Here is a 23594-nt window from a genome sequence, read left to right on the forward strand (position 1 = left end):
CGTTATTAAGTATTAACTTTAGATAATACTAAAATATTGCAACATTGATTTCCAGCCATCATTCATTTGAGTAAATGATAACTAACTAGTATTTAAACAAACAAAAGGAAAAGTTGTTATGAGCCATCAATTATGTTATGTTAAATCGAAAATGGTTAGATTCAAGGAATAAAGAAGCACTATTTTTAATTATTTACTGACTATAGGTTGGATGTTTATTTAAACCGTCTTGTTTTTCGTTATGTTAACCAAAAATCAATGTGGATTGTTATTTGAGTATTTCTGTGTGAAAAGACTGCAATTATGAGACGATATATATTTAGTTTATTCATCACGATAATGTGCGTTCTCGTACACAATTCCTTTGGGATTTATATATACTAAATATTCAACTGAAATAATTTAGCCACCGTGCTGTTCATCAAGTCAATTAATGACATTAAAACCGAATTGAACGACAACAGAGAAGAATAATCCTAATGAAGAAGTATTGTAGCACCAACATCAACGTATGTATTGAGAAGTAAACATCCAGCTACCGGAAGGACAACTATGGGATTTATGATGATGACGCTTTTGCTTTTATTTGCGGTACCCTTTTATTATTCTGCAATTTTTTTTTATTTTTAGATTAATTATTGGTGTTTCTAGCAATCATTATATAAAGGTGTTTGTGTAGTGATAATTGGTATTTTTACATTTCAATGATATTTTTAAAATATTTTTTTAGAACTAACGTTTTTATCAATTATTTTAAAAAAAGTGTAGAATCAATTTAAATAAATGTTAATATAGATAGAATAAATAGATCGGATTAAAGATATCTATCCAATACTGTTAAAATTATAATGATAAATTCCAAGAGAATATTATGTTAAAATAATTACTCTAATGTTGATTACTGCACAAAAACATTGAAAGGGAGACAGTGAAGACCGCAAGCGAATGAAAACAGAGAGAAGAGTAACCAGAATTGATATGACAAGCCAATGCTATTATAGTTTGATACATATACAAAATTTAACTGTAATATTGTATATTGGAGCGGTTTTGCCTAAACCTAAAATTGATAGAAGTTTTCAATTATTTATTTCAATACCAGGCAATTTTATCTTTCAAACAGACCCCTTTTTAAATATATTTTTCTTAAATTAGTGTTTTCATCAAGTGTTTTAAAAAAAATATTCGGGTAGCTTCCATTTAAGATATCTATCAGCCGGCTTGCTTGGCGCAGTGGTAAATGCGACAGGACGGTCCACCTACTATTGCCATAGTTGCAGGATCGAATCCTGCTGGGGCATGGCCATAAATTTAGATTTGTGATTGTCCTAGGCAAGAATGCAAAATCCGACAAGGACAACGATCCTAGTCACGCCGGTAACCAGGCTGGGTAAGACCGAATATCATCTGGGATGATTTCTAAGTTGATCACTCGCCAGTCGGTAGGCTTAATGCCGAGGACCACGGTTCGGAGACCACGTTAAACTGTAGGTCCAGTCCAGATAAACCCCCAGTTGGTAAAAGGAGACTTTAAAATATAAAAAAAGATATCTATCAAATAGTGTTAAAAGTGTAATGATCAATCACAACAGAATATTGTGTTAAAATAATTATTATAATGTTGATTACTATACGAAAACACTAAAGGAGAAACAGTGAAGAGGGAAGAAGACCGAAAACGGAGATAAGATTGATCTGAGTTGATAGAACAAACCAATACAGTTGTATTTTGATACATATATAAATTTTAACTGTAATGTTATAGATATTGGAGTGGTTTTATTTAAATCTAAAATTGGTAAAAGTTTTTAATTAATTATTTCAATACCTGATAATTTTACGTTTTAGACAATATGTTTTTTAATTAATTCTTTTTCAATTAGTGTTTCCACCAAATGTTTTAAAAAGTACCCAGGTAGTGTTTTTAAATAAATGTTAACGTAATGAACATACACAGAAGCTTCCATTTAGGACATGTGTCAGCTAGTGCTAAAAGCATAATGATCAATCCCAACAGAATATTGTGTTAAAATAATTATTATAATGTTGATTACTACACGAAAATACTCAAGGAGAAACAGTGAGGAGGGAAGAAGAACGAAAACGGAGAGAAGAGTGATCTGAGTTGATAGAACAAACCAATACAATTGTATTTTGATACATATACAAATTTTAACTGCAATGTTATAGATATTGGAGTGGTTTTACGTAAATCTAAAATTGAGAGAAGTTTTTAATTAATTATTTCAATACCTGATAATTTTACATTTTAAACAATATGTTTTTTAATTTTTTTTTTCAATTAGTGTTTCCACCAAATTTTTTAAAAAGTACTCGGGTAGTGTTTTTAAATAAATGTTAACGTTATGAATTGAACCCACACAGAAGCTTCCATTTAAGATATCTATCAGATAGTGTTAAAAGTAATAATTAGTTCGAACAGACTATTATGGTAAAATAGTTATAATAATGTTGATTATTGCGCGAAAACATTGTGAGTGAGAGAGTGAAGGGGGGAAGGGAGAACGAAGACGGAGAGAAGAGCGATCAGAGGCGGTCGGTTCCCCATCCCGTGCGGTCGAGAACTCAGTACCTGGCGAGCGGTACCCCATTACCTGCACAACCCCACGCCGGGCCCCGACCCGATCCTGCCGGCGCTGCAGCAGCCTCGGCAATCCATCGCCGGTTGCAATTACCAAAAGAGCGGCAACGCCGTCGTAGTCAGCGGCCGCACGTCCGCCCGCTCCCCGCTGCGCCCCGCCGCCATCCACCGCCGCCGCCCGCCGCCACTGCCTCTGCCGTTCGGCTCTTTTGGGCGAAATCGTATGCAACTTGTCGCGGTGCATCGTGCCGTTCGACGCGGCTTAGTCTTCGCGCGCCACCCAGTGACCAGTGATCCGCTATGTGACTAGTGATTCTGTGACTTGTGACGCACATCACAAGGAGACGACGACGACCACGACCACGCGATGGCCATCAACTTTTCGGCCTCGTTCGCCGCTTGCCTGGCCGCGGGGCTCAAGGTACCCCGCCAGATTATGTACTGCATATCGCAAGGTAGGGGATGACATAAATCTATCTACACCCCATTTGCTGCGAACGCTCTAAATTTCCACTAAACAGAAACGATCGGACGTACCGAATACCATCAAACATCAACGAAAATAAATAGCCAACAGATTATTTATTTGCAATGCAATTTGCATATCATCGATTTCAAATAAATAATCGAGATTTATTCACCAAATTATTTCAAATATATTGCATTCTTACTGATTTCTTTGTTAAAATAAAAGTAGAGTAATATCTGAAAGAAGTGCAACAATAATGCACTTAATGCAGTTATTGTCAATAAATAAAATTAATATTAAAACTATCAGAGATTAAATATGTAGTAGAATCACAATACGCAAATAACAAATCATTTATTTAATTAGAAAAATATTTCAATTTGCATATCATCGATTCCATATAGATAATCGAGATTTGCTTCATTAAAATATCAAAAATATGCATGTTCCTCGATATTAGTTTCTTTCTTTGTTTAAAATAAAAATATAGCAATGTCTGAAATAAGGACAACAATGCACATAATGCACTATTTATGAATAAATAAAAATAATATTAAAATTATCTCAGATTAAATTTATAGAAAACGACAATAAATTACTAACAAATTATCTACTTAATTAAAAAAATCTCAATTTGCATATAATCGATTTCAAATAAATAATCGAGAATTATTCCACTAACATATTCAAGTGCATCCTTACTAGTTTTTTTGTTAAAATAAATGTATAGCGATTTCTGAAATAAGTACGACCACAATGCACTTGCACTATGTTAGGAAGACAGTATGTATTTATCAATAAATAAAATTATCTCAGATTAAATTTATATAAATCGACAATAAATTACTAACAAATTATTTAGTTTCTTTGTTAAAATAAAAGAATAATAATTTATGAAAGGCACCTAATGCAATATTTTTCATTATATAAAGTTAATATTAAAATTATCTCAGATTGAATTTACATTAAACGATAATAAATAATTGACAAAGTATCTATTTAATTAAAAGAATATTTTATTTTGTATATCATCGATTTTAAATAAATAATCGAGATTTACACACAAAAAATTAAATATCAAGTTCATCCATATTAGCTTTTTTATTAAAATAAATGTATAGAAATTTCTGAATTTATCTTGTTAATTATATTAAACGACAATACATATATACAATTTGTAATGGATTTCAAATAAATAATCGAGATTTCTCCCAAAAAAATATTTCAAATATTCAAGTGCGTTCTGGTTAATTTGTTAAAATAAATGTATATATAACCAATGCCTAAAGTAAATCCAATAGAATACACTTAATGCACCCTATAAATAATTACAGTTATATTCTCTAAAAAATATAAAGAAAAAATATATTTATCAACAAATAAATTTATATTAAAATTATCTCAGATTATATTTTAATCGTGTTAATGTATTGTAAAAAATACTTGTATATTATTGAAAGATATACATTGTTGGTACGAATAGATAAACAAAAAATATTGTTTAATATTTTATTGATTTTTATTTAACTTGAGATAATGCTAATAATGCATTTCAATATAATAACGTCCAGTATACACTGTTACTTTTTATATACTAAATAATTACATATAAGGAATACTTATCTTAGATACGCATATATTTTAAATTTACTTCTCTGGTAAAACTTACATTAAACACATACAACAAGCTCGAATTACCAGCATATGTTCTGAACAAAAATTGCCTCCCATGTAGAATTTTCCTTGTACTTAATTTATGTTACCAGAATTAATTTCAAGAATATATGTTTTATTCTACTTTCAATTATATCGAATAGATTATACATTCAAATAAAATTCATTTAAAACAATAATTGAATACAAAGGTAAAAACTCGACCAAATATCTGCATGACAATTACCTAATTTTTTTCATAACGGTTTACTATGAATAATCAATTACTCCACAAACAAAAACCGCATTTTTAGCTTAGAAATAAACTATTTTACTATTACTGAGAGATATATTATGTTTCTTCAATATTAAGTCCTTTATTTTGTAACGTCTGGTATTCTTTTTAATGTATATCAATACATCCAGAATGCTTTAGTAAGAACATTTTAATCATTTTCTGTATAGGCATTTTCAGCAATTATACAACAAATTAATACTGTAACAATTTGATAAGTCCGTGTTATCAAACGATAAAATGTTATATAGATATTTTCATATCCTATTCAGTGGTCATTATTAAATTTGTTAATAGTATAATAGAGTCGTAATATTAATTTTTCAATATAAACATGCAATTCTATTAAAACGAAATATTGAAACGAATTGGTTTATTCCATTGTGGCTGCTTGATTATTATTTTAACTATTTTTTCTTTAACAAAATATATCAGTAAACAAATTATTGGTTTTTTTTTTACAAAAAACCTAATTTATTTTATATTTAGAACAAATATCTTATTGCAATGCGATTTTGCAGTTTATTTTTTGTATAATGTTTATTCAATTTGTAAATTTATATAATGATTAAAGTAAAAAATTAATTAACAAATTGTAGTAGTTAAATATAATAAAAATATGTTAAAAAATCTTTTATATATAAAAAATCTTCAGTGATCACCAATTAATAAAGAAAAAATATATTTTAATATATGAAGTAATACAATTTACACTGCTTCAATAAATTTTAAATATTTCCATTATGTCTCTTATACTGGAATAAATGTTTGTACTTACATTGTATGATGACTTGTTATGACACACGGGAAAATAAAAGCAATACTTCTCCATGCATTATTGTCATTAACACCTTGGAAAGATAAAAAAAATAAAAAAAAAATTCAATCAAAATATGCTTCTGTTAATAGAGTATTTTAACATCACCATTAACTATTTTAAGAGCTACACTGGACAAACACTGTCTATACATATTTAAACCAATATGAACTGAACTGGAACAAGGAACGGGGAACACATAAATCTTTATCGATAGCTCAAAAACATTGAATCGGCAATAAAAACAAGTTAAACATAAAAAAAACCAACGCGAAAAAAGTTGATATTTGACTGAACTGCAATACTCTGAATAATAAACATATCGGAATATTAGTCTCTTATTTACATATAGCTGTTATAGTAAACATTGTTTATATCGGCTGCATGAATAACTCGCATTTTTTTTATACATATTTAATAAACAATACCATTTAATTAATCATTTATTATTATTATAATATTGATTTAGTGAATGAAACCTTATTAAAATAAAATAATATAATAATGAATTCATTAAAATTTATTAATAAACCATTATTAGAAACTAATTTGATTTTAAAATAGAATGAGGTTGATTGTGTTAAACGAAAATTTTTATCTCAGTATAATTACATGTGTTTCTCATTCGAACTTTGTTTGAATTGGATCCATTGCCTTATACCGATGTAATAAATTATTTTTATTTCATTTTAGCAGCTTCAAACAGTGCCAAAATATTAATGTTTTCTTTTTCCTTTAACTATTTTAAAGTGTCCTTTTTACCAAGCAGGGTTTGGTAATGGACCTATTGCTTAACGTGGGCCCCTATGTGCTGTTACAGACTATACCAGAGGACATCCGGTCTTACCTAGCCTGGTTACTGTCCCGACATGGATGTTTATTCAATTTTAGCTTTTTACATTGTTACCTAGCGACATTTAAAATTACAATCATAAACTTAAAGTACTGTGGAATTCGAACCCGCGACTATAGTAACTGTAGGAACATCATCCTGTCGTCTTAACTACTACGACTACCAAGCTGGTTGTTGAGGTTTCGTTACTACTTAGACAGCAGCTTATAAATATTGCAGTTTTAATATAAGGGCTACTTCACTTCATTTTCCAAAACGATTTTGCTGGTAATTTTTACGTTTCCCTGAAAAAACAGACTTTGGGCAACCAAGACCTTAAATTCATTATATTTTCAATAACAGTTTATTTTCCTGGCTCAAAATCAGCACAATGATTATCACGTATATTAACCCATCAAAAAATAATGTTTATTCAACACGCTAAATTGTTTTTATCTATATGCTAGGTGCATCTATATTCTCAAAAGTCCAGATATCACAATGATAATATTCTCACTAGCTATATATTGCCCATATTACCCATGCACTAACCTATTCTTTGTTATTTACTACTGAGATCTGCGCTGTTGTTCATCATTTTATATTGCATATTTGTCTGAACTATTGTCTTTATCATTCTATGTTATATATCGCAGTACAATTAGGGAACTTTCAGATTTTACATTTTGTGATAACCTTGACCATTATTTTCATTATTCTGCTTGGTTTCTTATTATATATATTAAATAGAAGTATTTGCAACAGAATTATCTAAAATATTTTTCTGGGAATTTTTTTTAGTTTTACTTTTTTACTTTTACTTAATTTTACTTTATTGAAATGGAGATAAATATAATTATTTTGCTTTAATGCTCTTTGGTTCAATTATTTGAAGATAAATATACTATCCTGTCATGGTTCTTATATTTTTTCTAACGTATCTTCAATTATTGGTCTTACTTTTCTACCTATTTATATATTTTCTTTTTTAAATATTTTAAAGTTTCCTCTTTTACCATCAGCGGTTTATCTAGACTGGACCTACAATTTAATGTGGGCTCTGACCACGCTCCTCGGCATTAAGCCTACCGACTGGCAAGTGACCAACTTAGAAGACATCCGGTCTTACCCAGCCTGGTTAGTGGCGTGACTAGGATAATTTTCCTTGTCGGATTTTGAAGTCTTACCTAGGACAATCACAAATATTAAACAATCACAAACACACATTTACTATCATGCCCCACCAGGGCGAATCCGCGTCTATCTTTTTTAATAGTGAACTTAAGAAAAATATTTTTCAATGTTTATTTCTACGATTTTTTTAAATGTTGGTACCTAGCAGATAAACAATACATATTAGATGTTTGGCTTAATTTCCGTCAGATTTCTGAGCAAATATATTTCATGTAAATTCTAGACAAGGAATAAAATTGGAAATATTGTCCACTGATTTCTACAATAGTGCGTCATCTCTCAACAATAGGGTTTGAAGCGTAGGTATCAAGAAATGTACGTACTCCATTTCAATTGCTTATTCAATATGGCACGCTGTATCGACCTGAATAAAAAATGGACAGAAGATGGTGCCATACCTGGGGAATATGTCACGTGCAGCCGACTCTAATTCACTGTCTTTGTGAATTGTATATTTTGTATCACGCCAGATATAGAGAAGAATTAAGTGAAATTGACTTTATTTAAGGGAACTCTATGTTGTTGGCGTTCATGCACTAGTGGTCTGTGATCTGTCCATCATAATTCTCCCCCAAAAGTCCTTTTTTACCAAATAAGTGGCCCGAACTAAAAGTAATTTACATATAGAATCCTCCTTCTATTTGTTCTTTTTTTTAATTTTTCCAAATCCTAGGGTATATATTTTATTGCATTTATCTTGAATCTTCATCTCGTAGAGCTTGCAATTCTGTATCTTCATAATTTCTTTAAAAACCCTATATATTGATGTCTGTTCTTTTGAATTCATATGAAACACAGTGACAAATGTTATTAGTTGGCACTAAAGACCTTTCTATTCCGAAAGGTTATTTAACTGACATAAACTTGTCATTCAAGCTCGAAAATATGTCTACTTCAAATAAAATTTTAAGTTTAAACTTTTAAGACTAACCTATTAAAGAACATACAAAACATCTCATATTTAACATACAGCAATATCATATATTAATACTGTTTTATCATGCATTATTTTTGGCCATGCGCTTATTCAACTTGGTGCAACCTTTTGATGATACCAAGTTAGTCATGGAATGCAATATAGTAATACTCATACGGACCTGGTTGTTCATACAACATTGAACACAGTAGCAAATATTACCAGTTACCATCGTAAACCTTTTTATTTAAGTTACATAGACTTGTAGATCAGTATTTCTCTCATCAATGTCATCAATATTTCATCTGTCATCAATATTTCTATTTTAGATATAATTATTAGCGTAAAAATCAATGAAAATTAAATAACGCATATATGTTTTTATTTACAATCAACAGCATATTAAAAACAAAAGAGTAAAACTCTGTATAAAGCTCAATAAATATTGTGGTTGCTATTACGTTGTAAGATCTAAAAATGGAGATATGTGAAGTTGTTAAGTTGTAAAGCAGTGTAGACCTATGTTGTGAAATTATGGGGTTACACAAAGAAATCCAATATTAACATGATCCAGACTTATCAAAACAAAGTTCTCCGCAACATTGTCAAAGCCCTATGGTCCAATTGAAATGAGGACAAAGATCTAAGGGTATATTTAACCGGGGGTTGAAGAGAGAAACACCCTGTGAATTAATATAGTTGTGTATGAAAAAGCCTATGAAGGTAAAAAGTATGTTAAGCAATTCATACATGTGGCACAATCCTTCGATAAGGTATAGCACGAAGGACTTGTTCATAAGCTTCAGAAAATGTTATCGATACCATACGTTGAGCTATTGAAATCTTACATTACAGCCAGAATGTTTAGAGTTAAACACGAGGAAGCTTACTCTACAATAAAAGAAGCTAAAGCAGGTGTACCACAAGGAAATGTATTGAGGCCAATTATTTACCTACTCTAAACTTGTGATATATCACAAATTGAAAATATCACGATGGCTACATTTGCTGATGACACTATGATTCTTGCTGTCGGACATAATAGCGAAGAAGCCACATAAAAAAATACAACAAACGAACGACAATATAAATAATTGAACCTAAACTTAAAAAATTAACGAAAATATATCTATCCATATGTAGTTCACGTATAATCAAACGACTCAACCAACAATAATGATAAATAATAATGTAATTCCATATAGAAACAACGCATATATATCGGAATGTACCTTGATGCCAAACTTCGCTGGAACACGTAAAAAAGAAAAGAATTGTTGTAAAATATAAGCAAATATGGAAATCTATGTGGACATATGGAAAACAACTATGGAGATGTTCCAAGAAAACTAATATAAATACAAGTTTTCCAAAACAAAGTTCTGAGAAGTATCGTAGGTGCACCGAGATACTACAGGACTGATTACTTATATCGAAACCTTCAGATACTGTCACTGAGACTGTAACCCAGGAAATCAAGAGAATTGCAAGCAGACATGAGAATAGACTTATTTTCATATCAGTATCGAAGTAATACAACTCTTAACTCCAGAACAGGACACAGACTCACAAGAATTAAACGATTTGATCTTGTGTAGTGTAGTGTAGTGAAGTGTATTTAATAGAAAAACAGTAGTGTTAATACATAAATATTATGTAAACCAGAGACTAAGATAGAGCCGATGGGTCCTCCTAGATATATACCTAGATTTAAGTTAATGTAAAGTCTAATTGTGGTTTAGACCAGTGTAATAAATACATTTTAAAAAATGTATGAGAACAGTGGCGTACATCAAAACTATATGAAGTGCACCAGTGGGAGTAGATCCATCAAATGTTAATTAGGTTTAGGTCTAAAATCTTAGATTCGAACATGAGAAACAATACAAAGAAATAATTACTGTAATCAAGAACAAGTTGCTAATAATTAAATTTATAATCATTTTTAATATACTAAACAAATGAAAACCAAAGCAACATCGCAATATAGGCCACTTTTCACCAATTCCTGGATTCAATTTACGGTTAATTTTTTCCACCACACCGGCCACGATATCCAATTAAACGCGTTCGCGGTTCAACGTCTGGAGTCCCTTCCGTGCCGCTTCCCCCGCAGAGTCGTCCGCTCCCACTCGCCATATCTCCAGGTCGACGGCGCTCCTGCAGGAATCACTGACCCGCGCCCGGCGGCGTCACGACGGCCGGGACGTCGCACTTGGAAGGTTGCATCCCGGTTGTTGTTTTGTTGTTGTTTCTGAGGTTGCCCGCGCACCACGTCGCCCGGTTATCGAAGGCCGAACAGGAAATAAAAGTTAACTCTGGCAAGTTAATGAACGAGGCGACCAGCTGATCCAGAACAATAACAACAACAACGGGAACGGAGACGTTACAGTGACTACACTGTGCTCGGCTGTCCCAATTTGAATTTCCAAAACAATATATTCTATTTGCTTTCGTTCAAGTAGTCGGGGAGTAAGTTTAAGATTATTTACTTTGAATGAATTCATGTTAAAAAAATAAAAGAAATTAAAATATATTTTAATCGCCAGACTCTCTCAATAAGATTCAACAAAGATAACACAACTATTCGGTGTTTATAACGCGAGTTGTGTGAAATAACCATCCAATCTATAAAAAAATTAGTTATTCTTTTATATACCGCTTTAAAGTTAAAGCTCTAGCCGTTTTCATCAATTTTGTCATCAATCCATTTGAATTATAAGATGATGATGATGTTGACCTTACCAAAATATTTCAAACCCTATTATGATGTCTGAACGACTTTTTTGAACACAATCTAAATAAGTTTATATCATATACTAGTCGTCAAAATTAGAGATATTCAATGCTTATCGCTACGTAACCACCAAGAGCTGCATTATGAGCTCGACATCAAACGGATATACGAAGTTATATAAAATTTTAAAAATTAAATAAGGTGGCTAAATCACAACAATGTTGAAGCAACACAGCTACTGGACAACAGGCAAGAAATCAGAACATTGAAGTGATCCAAACCACCCAAACTTATATAGTGTATAAGTGTATTCTTAACTTTAGATTAAGTAGTTTTATTTTAATTAATGAGACACATACTAAAGTATTAACCCCGTACTCACCTTGCTTGTGCATTAATGCAAGTACAACAGAACAAGAGTAAAAAATTAATTTGATAAATAAGATAGTACTAAGTATATCTAACGTAACAGATCAATTGAAGTCCCCGGCCTGATGCATAGATGGCACTATTAGAATTAAATCCATATATTTTTTAGTTAGCACTAACCCTCAAAAGATGCGTGAATAAATTTGACAGCTATCGGATCACTAGTTTGTGAATTACAGTATTTTGAGTGAAGCAACTTTTGTTATTGTGAAAAAGATGGATAAAAAGGAATATCGGGTGTTCATTAAATATTGCTTTTTGAAGGGAAAAAATACAGTTGAAGCAAAAACTTGGCTTAATGCTGATCAACCATCAAGGATTGGTATGCTAAGTTTAGACGTGTTGAAAAGAGCACCGAAGACGGTGAACGCAGTGGACGCCTAAAAGAGGTTGTTACCGACAAAATATTAAGAAAATCCACAAAATGATTTTTTAAAGATATCAACTGAACGTGTACATCATATCATTCACGAATATTTGGGTATAAGAAAGCTCTGTGCAAAGTGGGGACCGCGCGAGCTCACTTTTGACCAAAAACAACGACGAGTTAATGATTCGGAGTAGTGTTTGAAGACGACAAAAGCTCGGGTTGATTACCCGAGTTTTTGCGTCGATATGTGACAATGGATAAAACATGGCTCCATCATTTCACTCCGAAGTCCAATCGACAATCATCCGAGTGGACTACACACGATGAACCGGCTCCAAAGCGTGGGAAAACACAACAGTCGGCTGGCAAGGTTATGGCGTCTGTATTTTGGGATGCGCATGGAATAATCTTCATTGACTGCTGAAAAAGGAAGGATTTATTATATAGCGTTATTGGACCGTTCGCGTTATTGGCGATTTCGTCCTTAATCGCCGAAAAACGGCCGCTTTTGAAAAACAAAGTGCTGCTTCGCCAAGACTATGATCCGTGTCACAAGTCAGTGAAAACCATAGCAAAAATCCATCTATCCACTGTATTCTCCAGATCTGGTCCCCAGCGATTATTTTCTGTTCTCAGATCTCAAAAGAATGCTCGCTGGGAAGACATTTTCGTCGAATGAATTGTTGATCGCCGAAACTAAGGCCTATTTTGAAGCAAAGGACAAATCGTACTACAAAAATGGTATCGGAAAGTTGGAGGGTAGCTATAATTTAATATAATATAATATAATCACCCTTGAAGGGAATTATGTTGAATAAAAAAACTAATTTTGCCAAAAAAATTTATTTTACTATATTAGGCCGGGCACTTTTCGATTGACCTGTTATTTGAAACCGTATATAATTATGGTGTCCCGTCAAGTTATCATAAGATTTTTATATTCAGTAGATATGCTTTTTCGAAGAGCCAAAAAGATCTTAGCAAAGTTTTCAAACATGGTCAACATTGTTTCCTTTACAGCAAAAATGTTGTATAATATTAGGTGCTCGCAAATATTCTAATCATTTTTTCACGTTAAAAGAATGAGAAATCATTTATTGAGAAAAAATGATATAATATATTTTTTAATTAATTACATCTTATATTGGATACAATCTTAGTACAATTTTAATTTACAAATTAACTTATTACTATTGTTCAGTTGCACTTGTACTAATGCATAAACAATACGAGTGCGGGGTTAATACATCAGTATGTATTTCCTAAATTAAAACAAAACTAACCTACTAAAACTACTTAAGCTTAAAATTAAAAATACACTTATACACCAAACAATTTGTTCGTGTGGTTCAATCTTCTGATTTCCTGAGTGTTATCCAGTAGCTGTATTGCTTCCACGTTGCTGTGATTTATCAACCTTATTTCATGTTTTAAGGCTAAATATTGAATCGCTTCATATATTCATTTGAATTCGTCATGTAGCTATACATTGGTTACGTAGCGATACCTGCGTTGTATTACTAGTTGGTTTGATGTTTTAGTGTAACCTCATATTTGCACCCCATAGGTCCAAATTGGCTTTATAATTGACTGATATACTAACGTCTTTGATTTTAGGTTAAGTTGAGAGTATCTTCCGATAAATCAGTGCAGTTGTTTGAGTTTGACAATATATATTAATACAAATATTTTCTACATGCATAGCATTAGCGATCCCAACATTTGTAAAGCAGGACTTTATTTCCATCAATGTTGAGCTTCAATGTATACAAGCTCTTCTGGACTTTTTGAGCTTGGCAATGTCGCAGTGGGTATACTTATTGTCGCCATTTCCCAATATGCTAAAATATATTCTTTTTGCACGAGAAATAGAGTTAGAAATTCGTATGGCAGTCATTTTTCCTCCTTTCGGACACTTTCCCCTCGCGTGTAAGCGTCTTAAAATAGTTGGTTCATTAACTTAGTTAAGCTTTTTGAAATTTCTTTGAGAATTTAAACTGAGTTTCCGTCCAATAACTCTTGCAATTAATTCTTCGAACTTGGTCCTACAAACTGTTTTTTTGTTATTCAAATCCAAATAACCACTACCAAAGCAATTCGTTGAAGCTTTGGAATTTATATTTCCGCCAGGATCTTTAGAGTTAAACAAAAAGGAGCTTACTCGACAATGAAAGAAACAGAAGCAGATTTACCGCAAGGCAATGTTTGGATCCCGTTCTTTACCTACTTTACACATGTTATATGCTATTAGACACAATAGGCAAGAAGTAACCAGAAAACTGAAACATGCAAGCAATAATGAAGTAGAACCAGACATGGAAAATAAAAGTCAACGAGAATAAATCTGTTATTTTTTATTGATTTATTTCACCTACAATCAAACTGTTCAAATATCAATAAATATAAGAATTAATATTTAGGGTAAAATGATGTGGCTCGGTGAATGGAGGTAAATCGAAATAAAACAGTGGTGTTTACATAATGTGACCGTTATTTATTGGCAATATAAAAAAAAAAGTGGAAATACAAATAATAAAACGGATGGCAGCGGAGTTACCTGAAGACGAGGCTTGGGCAGTCGATGGTGGCACGTCTTAACCAAACGAGGGTTGAGCACTGAATGACCGAAATACCCTTCAATAATATCCCAGATAAACGTCTCGGGGTTGCCGCCAGCTATTCGTTGTCGGGTTCCAGTTGGCACCCCGCCCGTGTTCAACATCTGGGATTATATTCGCTACAATACTCCCCTGCCAGAATTTTACATAAAATTACTTCAACAAAAATACAAAAATGTTTGCAAAAAATATCAAATACAAAAAAAACATATACCAAACAAAATGTGCTGTGTAAAATGGGCTTTGAAAAAATATGATAGTTCGAAACGGTTGTGGTTGGTACGGTTGCGATCTGGTACGGCTGTTGATATCTTCCGGTCCTACAGATACCGTTGCAACATCGTCGCTTTGGCACTTGAATGTGGTCCATCGACGACGTTGAAAACAAGCTATTCTTCAGACAGGGCTCCCGTAATCGACGCTGTGGGAGGATCGACTGTTCGACGACGTGGTAGCTTATTTTCTTCGACGACGAGACGTTAGCAATTCTGGTACTTCGGCGAAGACATAACGAGTCTACGGTGACTGCAATCGGTACCTAGCTTCTGGAGCTGCTCTGTGACTAATCCGTAGTCACATACGTTAGGTTAATTCAGAAAAAAAACAAATAACGACGGTATCCGACCGAAGCTGCCCAAAGCCTTTTAAATCAAAATATCTGCCATTATGACGGAGACGGCGAGCGAAGGAAGACATTATGATTTAAACATAGCGCCGAAAGAAATGTTTAGCCGAGACGCTGATGATTAAGCAGTGACGTAAAAATATTCCAAAAGATTGTGAAATAAAATTTTGACAAAAAAAAAATTTTAAAAAATGAATTGGAAATAATGAAATTAATCGGAATAAAATGAAAATGAATCTAGAAGGTAAAATTGAAAAGGAATCGAATTAAAAATATTTGAAATTTTGAAACAAAAAAAAAATATAACGGCCACGTAAAATACACCATTTTCTACGTACCCTCCATTCACGAGTCCAAACCCAATTTTGCGAAAGATCACGTCGGGGTCACCACTTTAGGGTAAAATGATGTGGCTCGGTGAATGGAGGTAAATCGAAATGAAACAGTGGTGTTTACATAATGTGACCGTTATTTATTGGCAATATAAAAAATGTGAAAATACAAATAATAAAACGGATGGCAGCGGAGTTACCTGAAGACGAGGCTTGGGCAGTCGATGGTGGCACGTCTTAACCAAACGAGGGTTGAGCACTGAATGACCGAAATACCCTTCAATAATATCCCAGATAAACGTCTCGGGGTTGCCGCCAGCTATTCGTTGTCGGGTTCCAGTTGGCACCCCGCCCGTGTTCAACATCTGGGATTATATTTCTGGGTATTTTGTAGACCGTTATTCCACGATGTAAAATTCGACATGCCTCAATTCGCTACAAATATTGTTGTAAAAATGGTTATACGCGCTGGTTCAACAGTATTCTTGTGCTTCAGTCAATTCATCAAATCGCCACTGAAGTCACCAACTGTGAATGTATTTCCCTTAAAATAAAATATCTTAACTATAGTAAGTGTAACAAGTTAGCTTAGTAGGAATAAAAATCCTTAGCAACTGTCGTAGTTGGTAAGATTTGCCGTGTATTATCAAGAACAGAAGACATCTTAACGTCGGATTAACACAATTTAACTTAATCTACTGGAATCTGCGTAACAACATCTCAGTGGTACGTTATATGGCCACCAAAAGTAGACTGATGCTGCTCAAAGTAATCTACGCAACTATTAAGGTCTGGAAACATTAAATATTTGAAGAATACTGAAACGTAGAAAACCTGTCAGTAGCCTTAGAAATGTTAGTACAGACATTACAATTTAAAAGTTTATTAAAGGCGAATTCCCAAATGAAAATGGAATCAATGTTTACAGATAATTTTAAACGCTGTTCTGAACTACAACCACATTTAACTTCTAGTATTCTTCAATTTACATGCTGTTTTACCAGTTATTCAAAGAAATCTGTAAAAATGTTCTATCAACTTGTTTAAAGAGTAATGAATGAAGTGTTTATCATATAAGCTTTTCTGTACATTAGGTAAAATCATTTATACCTTAGTAATTTTTAAACAAAATATTTTAATTAAAGGAAAAGTATACTTTCATCTCTACACATACATATCGAAACTTATATAACCCAAAATCGCATCAGTCACTAAAAAACATCAGACATAAGTTTTCCTGGAAATATAATCATCAATTATAATAATATGAAATAAATTTTCTTCATTGTTTACGATTCATTTAATTTCAAATAAAACTTTAATTAAATCATTAAAGGTCCTTAAATTCGGACGTGATCAGTGTCGACAACAAATATCCAGCCAGAATGAATAATGACTACATATTGTCGACTGCACCGTACACGATTATATATTCAGTTATTCAAAATTTAATGATTCTCAATTCTAATGGCACATAAAGGAACTGAGATTTGCGCAATAGAATTAAAAGGAACGCCAGGATAGTTCGATGAAAGAAGAAGCCTTGAAACTTTGAAGAAGCCTTGACTATCAGACATTATTGTAAAATAAAATGTCCTAATTACAATATGAACATAAATTTGCAACATGTCTTCAAATATAATATATCTCTAATATAAAACATTCTCATAGCATAAAATATAAGAAAGACTTGAATATATAATGCTAATGTAATAAAAATATTTTATAATATTAAATGATCACTCCATAAGTCCTAGACCTAAGAAGGTTTTTGAAGTTTATTTTTAATTCTATATCCTGTTCCGAGGACCGCATCGAACGGTCCTCGGTATTAAGCCTACCAACTGGCCAGTGACCAACTTAAGGAATATAAATAATCCCAGAATACATCCGGTCTTACCCAGCCTGGTTCCTGGCGTTACTGGGACGGTTGTTCCTTGACGGATTTTCCACTGTTGCATAAAAAACCATTTACAATTACACCCAAAAACATACCCCAACAGGATTCAAACCCGCGCCTTGGCCACTACGCCAACGAAACCGGCTATTCCAGCTTTTGATTTTTTTATAAAATAAATATTTTGGTCGTTTTTGGTGGGTTTTACAGGCTATTATCTACTCAGTCAACAATCTTTGATTTTGTTATGTGGTAGTGAATTCATCTTTCACCCATTGTCACATATCATTTCTATTGATCAGCTCCAAACAGAGCTTTCCAGAAAGAGCAAAAACGCAGCACCCATTACTTTAACAAATAATTGATATGCTCCATTTATTATGCAAAATTATAAACAATTTATTTCTGATATCTTTAAGACATCAGCAGTTTTACACACTTTCATATTACTAAGTTACGTACCATAGCGTTCAATACCACCAGTGTTAGTTCAACAACTTCAATTCAAAAAATCTATCAACAATATATGCAACTTGAAAACTAATAATTAAAATAACATACAATTGTTATGTCGTTATAAACTAAGTACAATCAAAACATAAATGACTTTGTGAACAATAGCACTATTTTTCCTGGAACCAAGTTATTAAACAATGTGTTAAGTGTGGAAATTGATTTAAGAATAAGATCACTAATAACAGGTCAATTGAAAAGTCCCCGGCCTGACACATAGATGGCGTTACTATAATTAAATTATGGATTATTCGAAAGATATCAACTCAACGTATACATCATATCATTCACGAATATTTGGGTATGAGAAAGCTCTGTGCAAAGTGGGTGCTGCGCGAGCTCACTTTTGACCAAAAACCACAACGAGTTGATGATTGGGAGCAGTGCTTGAAGATGATCAAGCGTAATAAACCCGAGTTTTTTCGTCGATATGTGACGATGGATGAAACATGGCTCCATCATTTCACTTCGAAGTCCAATCGACAGTCATCCTAGTGGGCTGCACACAATGAACCCGCTCCAAAGCGTGGGAAAACGCAACAGTCAACTGACAAGGTTATGGCGTCTGTATATTGGAATGCACACGGAATCAACATCAATCAGAGCGAGTCATCAACAGCGACTATTACATAGCGTTCTTAGACTGTTTGAAGGACGAAATCTCCGCATTTGAAGAAGAAGAATAAAAAAACTAATTTTGTCAAAAAATGTGTTTTACTATGGTAAGCTGGGGACTTTTAAATTGACCTTTTACATGGCAAGCTTCGTGGCATGATTAAAGACGAAAAACGCTCTGTCGAACCAAAAAAAAAACTGTAAACAATCCAAGAGATTACTTGGGTCGAACGCTGAAAGATAAAAAATAACCCACCTAGGGAGATTCATTTTCTATGGTTATAAATTACGTTTGAGGTAATATTGAAACAATAACGACCGAATCAACAGACATATCTCATCGTGTCATTTCACCTCCGTTATCGTGAATATAACATATCACAAAACTGCATTAGTCAAGATTAACCTCAAATGATATAGCATGGGATTGGAACGTTTAATACTACCTAAATTTTAGTTATATTTGCAAAAAAGACAGTGGGAAGGAGTAGTAGAAGCACTTTAATTATAATTATTAATCTATTCAAACAATTATTAAATAACCTAAGCTCTAACTTTTCAATTCGTTGGTTGTGACGTTTCTAAAAAAAATAACAATTTCTCATTTAATTTATTGACTTATTCAATGTATACAAAAAATAATCATTGCGTTGTATACTTTTGTTGTTGCTATTTGGAGAAATCCGCTAGAGTAGCCCATCAAAAACATTTAGAAACTTATGGTCATACTATTCCGTCTTGTCGGATTTGGTTATTGACCAAAATTAAAATTAAAAGAATACCCCAGAAGACCAAAAAGTTGGAAGACAATGAATTGCAAGACTTATTGCATTTAATGAATCAAATGAATTAATTGTTTCAAAATTTTTATATTGAAACTTTGAATGAATGAATATTTTATATCCAAAATATCCCTTAAATGTACTTTAAAATATAGTCCGTTTAAAAAACAGTGAAAACATGTCATCTAAATTGATGATGTCAAAACGTCGCAATGTTGCCGCATTAACTCTGAGTTTTAGTTTATTTTGGCATAATAGAATTCTAATCTTAAAAAGACGAAACAAAAATTTTATCAAACACAATTTATTTTAACATTATAGTGCATCTAATGCATATATTATCGAAGAACTTAAACTACAATTAACTATAGTCATAATAGTTTGTAGGTTAGGGTTGTGTTAGGTATTTAAGCGAATTTTTTGTAGTGGTATCTTCTGGAGGTCTAATCCACCTAATTACCAAGTATTTTACTTCTATTATGGAGTATATTCATCTTTTACGTTTAGTTCTTGTTTCATTTGGTATACTGTTTTCTTGTAAAGTGATTTTGATATCACTGTATTTCTCCTTAGTTTGTTCTGTTCCTACCTGTATACGACTTTCTTGTTAAAACTAGATTTAATCAGTGCATTCTCCCTAATGTATTAAAATGCCATATCTGCAAAACTGTTACTATTCTTTCCCTCCTCACATATTTTAACCAAATGATCATGTATATTCTGAACAATTACACACATATCTATGCACATAAATCCTTCACAATTTAGTATAACATTTTCACACAGTAATTATATATTAATTATATAGTATACTTTAGTTGTTTACACTCTCATCATCCTGTCTTGAAAATTGTCAGCAATGAATCTTCAACAATCAAAAACTTTCATTAAAATGAATAACTAAACTGTTAATTTATAATTTCTTCTTCGATGTGCCTGATCGAGTCCATCTAAACCAAAGGTGTTATTAACACTATTTTTATTATCATCTTGCCATGAATGGCCCATTCCCATTCTGAAATATCCCATGTCTCGCCTAAATACACAAATTGAAATAATAAGTCTTCCTTGATTTTATTATGTGCTTTTAAAAACTTTATTCCAAATGTAATATTTAGAAGTTCCATGTCCCTTTGTGGGTTATCTTTCCACCATTTAAAACCTACATTACCTAACAGTGTATGAAGTGACGTTCTACATCCCTCAAAGAGCTGCATATATCTGAGCTTTCTATTAATACTTTACAGACTAACAGTCTCCGCTGAAATAATTGTATTAAATATGTTTATATTGAAATAACTATTCACTGTTTTTATATATTTTATCGGTTATAGAACTAACATCAAGCTGATCTTGATTCGTCACCCGCTTTTTATGAGGACAGTGAAGTAATTGATTAAAAGTGCTATATGTTCTGACTGGCTTCGGCATTTTCAATCAAAATAATAATAAGCAGCGATTTAAAATTCATCAAATCAAGCAAAACGTTAAAACGTTTGCCGGGTTATAACTGATATTTTAAAGAATTTTGCAGACATTTGAGAACCGGACGACTCTCGTAGGTTGATTTGGTTATATGTTTGAACATATCAGACAGCATTGTATCTTTTCTTAACTATAATAAAATAAGAAGGAAAATATTATCTGATTCTAAAACGAATTTACAAATTGCAGCAGGCAATACATTAAAAATTTTGATGACGTGAGTTCACTGTTATTTTGAATTGATTATAGTTTGTAATTACAAAAATTTATCAAATAAAAACTAAAATTTAATTATAGAAATGAATTGATTTGAGAGCCGACGGTTAAATCGATTATTTGCATTTTTATATTAGAAGTTGTTCAAAATAAAATGATTATAAATTGTATTCATTTAAATAATTATGATTCACATAAAAACAATCGAAATCCAACTTGCTAAAACGATTAAGACGCCCATACAAGGAGAATTAGCATCGAATATTTTCAATGTCGTTTCCCGGTAACGTTTCGATGTCGTTGCAGAAAAATGCATTTCAGCAGCTTTTTCACACTTCCCTGCAGCAACACCGCCGCTGTTTTTAGCCTGGTCGCTCGCGCATCTCCGCCATCGTCAATCGATAAATATTGCAAAATTACGGATTACAAAGCGCATAAAAATTTTCGGCTAGCCGAGCAACGAAGGTGGCAGTGGGGGAGAAACGTTAACCAGAAATCATTCTACAAAAGAACCGTCGTCCACAGTGTAAAAACAAAATACATCGTATCTGTGTTTCTCAGAATTTTAAACCGAAATTTAACTGCATAAATTATATATCAGCTATATAAAAGACTGTATACTTCGAACAAAACCACTGTATAAAACAATTTTGTTTTAGCTTGGTTTTATATTTTTTATTGCCAAGATAAATATCAACTTTACAAAATGTTACTTTCAATTTTACGAAAAATCTATCTGTTCTATTCGGGCAAGACATCCCGTCTTACAGCCAGCCTGGTTGCAGGTATGATTGGATTTGGTACTCTTGCCTAAAGGCAATCACAAATGTTGCACAGTCACAAAACATAACGACCATTCCTCAACAGGATTCGAATCCACGACTATCGCAAAAGCAGGAGGACGCCTTTACCACTGCGGCACCAAGCCGGCTCTTGGATATTTATTAAAAACTTTATACAATACTAATATTAACACTGATAATATAATTTATACTTTTAAATACAGTAAATAATATTACTTTTAAAAAAGAGACATGGCGTTCAATATGATGATACAAACTCCTTAACCGACCTGATGTTCGCTGATGATAACTGATAACATATAGACATAACTGGTTAATTGAAAAGTCCTCGGCCTACCATAGTAAAACACTTTTTTTGGCAAAATTAGTTTTTTTTATTCAACATAATTCCCTTCAAGGGTGATACACTGACTATAGCCACCCTCCAACTTTTCGATACCATTTTTGTAGTACGATTTGTCCTTTGCTTCAAAATAGGACTCAGTTTCGGCGATCACCTCTACATTCGACAAAAATTTCTAATCAGCGGGCATTCTTTTGAGATCTGAGAATAGGAAATAGTCGCTGGGGGCAGATCTGACTTCACTTCAATGACTTGTGACACGGTGCATTGTCTTGATGAAGCAGCACTTTCTTTTTCTTCAAATGCGGCCCTTTTTCGGCGATTTCGTCCTTCAAATGGTCCAATAACGCTATTTAATATTCGCTGTTGATGGTCCTTCCTTTTTTAACATAGTCAATGAAAATTATTCTATGCGCATCCCAAAATACAGACGCCATAACTTTGCCAGCCAACTGTTGCGTTTTCCCACGCTTTGGAGCGAGTTCATCGTGTGCAGTCCACTCGGATGACTGTCGATTGGACTTCGGAGTGAAGTGATGGAGCCGTGTTTCATCCATTGTCACATATCGACGCAAAAACTCGGGTTTATTACGCTTGGTCATCTTCAAACACTGCTCCGAATCATCAACTGGACGTTGTTTTTGGTCAAAAGTGAGTTCGTGCGGCACCCACTTTGTACAGAGCTTTCTCATACCCAAATAATCGTGAATGATATGATGTACACATTCAGTTGATATCTTTAGAGTGTCTGCTATTTTATTCAATTTCAATTTACGGCTATTCAAAATCATTTTGTGGATTGTTTAAATGTTTTCGTCGGTAACAACTTCTTTTCGGCGTCCACCGTCTTCTGTGCTCATTTCACCACCTCTTAACTTAGCATACCAATCCTTGATAGTTGATTTTCCTGGAGCAGTGTCCGGTAACTCGGAATCAAGCCAAGTTTTTGCTTCAACTGCATTTTTTCAGTTCAAAATTCAATATTTTATCAACACGCAAAATTCCTTTTTATCCATTTTTTTCACAATAACAAAAGTTGCTTCACCCAAAA

General features: G+C 32.8%; 1 protein-coding gene across 8 annotated transcripts in view; it reads left to right on the plus strand.

Moving 5' to 3' along the window:
- The first annotated feature begins 2549 nt into the window (after nt 1–2549).
- jim (zinc finger protein jim) overlaps nt 2550–23594 on the plus strand; it is a 76942-nt gene continuing 55897 nt past the window's right edge. For 7 of the 8 annotated variants that reach the window (XM_076407065.1, XM_076407068.1, XM_076407067.1 and 4 more), the window contains exon 1: nt 2552–3057. In XM_076407065.1, the coding sequence (XP_076263180.1) occupies nt 2970–3057 (88 nt within the window). In that variant the 5' untranslated portion in view covers nt 2552–2969. Of the gene's footprint in view, nt 3058–23594 lie in introns of all 8 variants that reach the window. The other variant, XM_076407072.1, reaches the window with a different exon arrangement.

Source organism: Rhynchophorus ferrugineus, unplaced genomic scaffold (assembly GCF_030347505.1).
Source record: "Rhynchophorus ferrugineus isolate W39M unplaced genomic scaffold, kcgeb_rfMv2 rfM6, whole genome shotgun sequence".
Classification (NCBI taxonomy): domain Eukaryota; kingdom Metazoa; phylum Arthropoda; class Insecta; order Coleoptera; family Curculionidae; genus Rhynchophorus; species Rhynchophorus ferrugineus.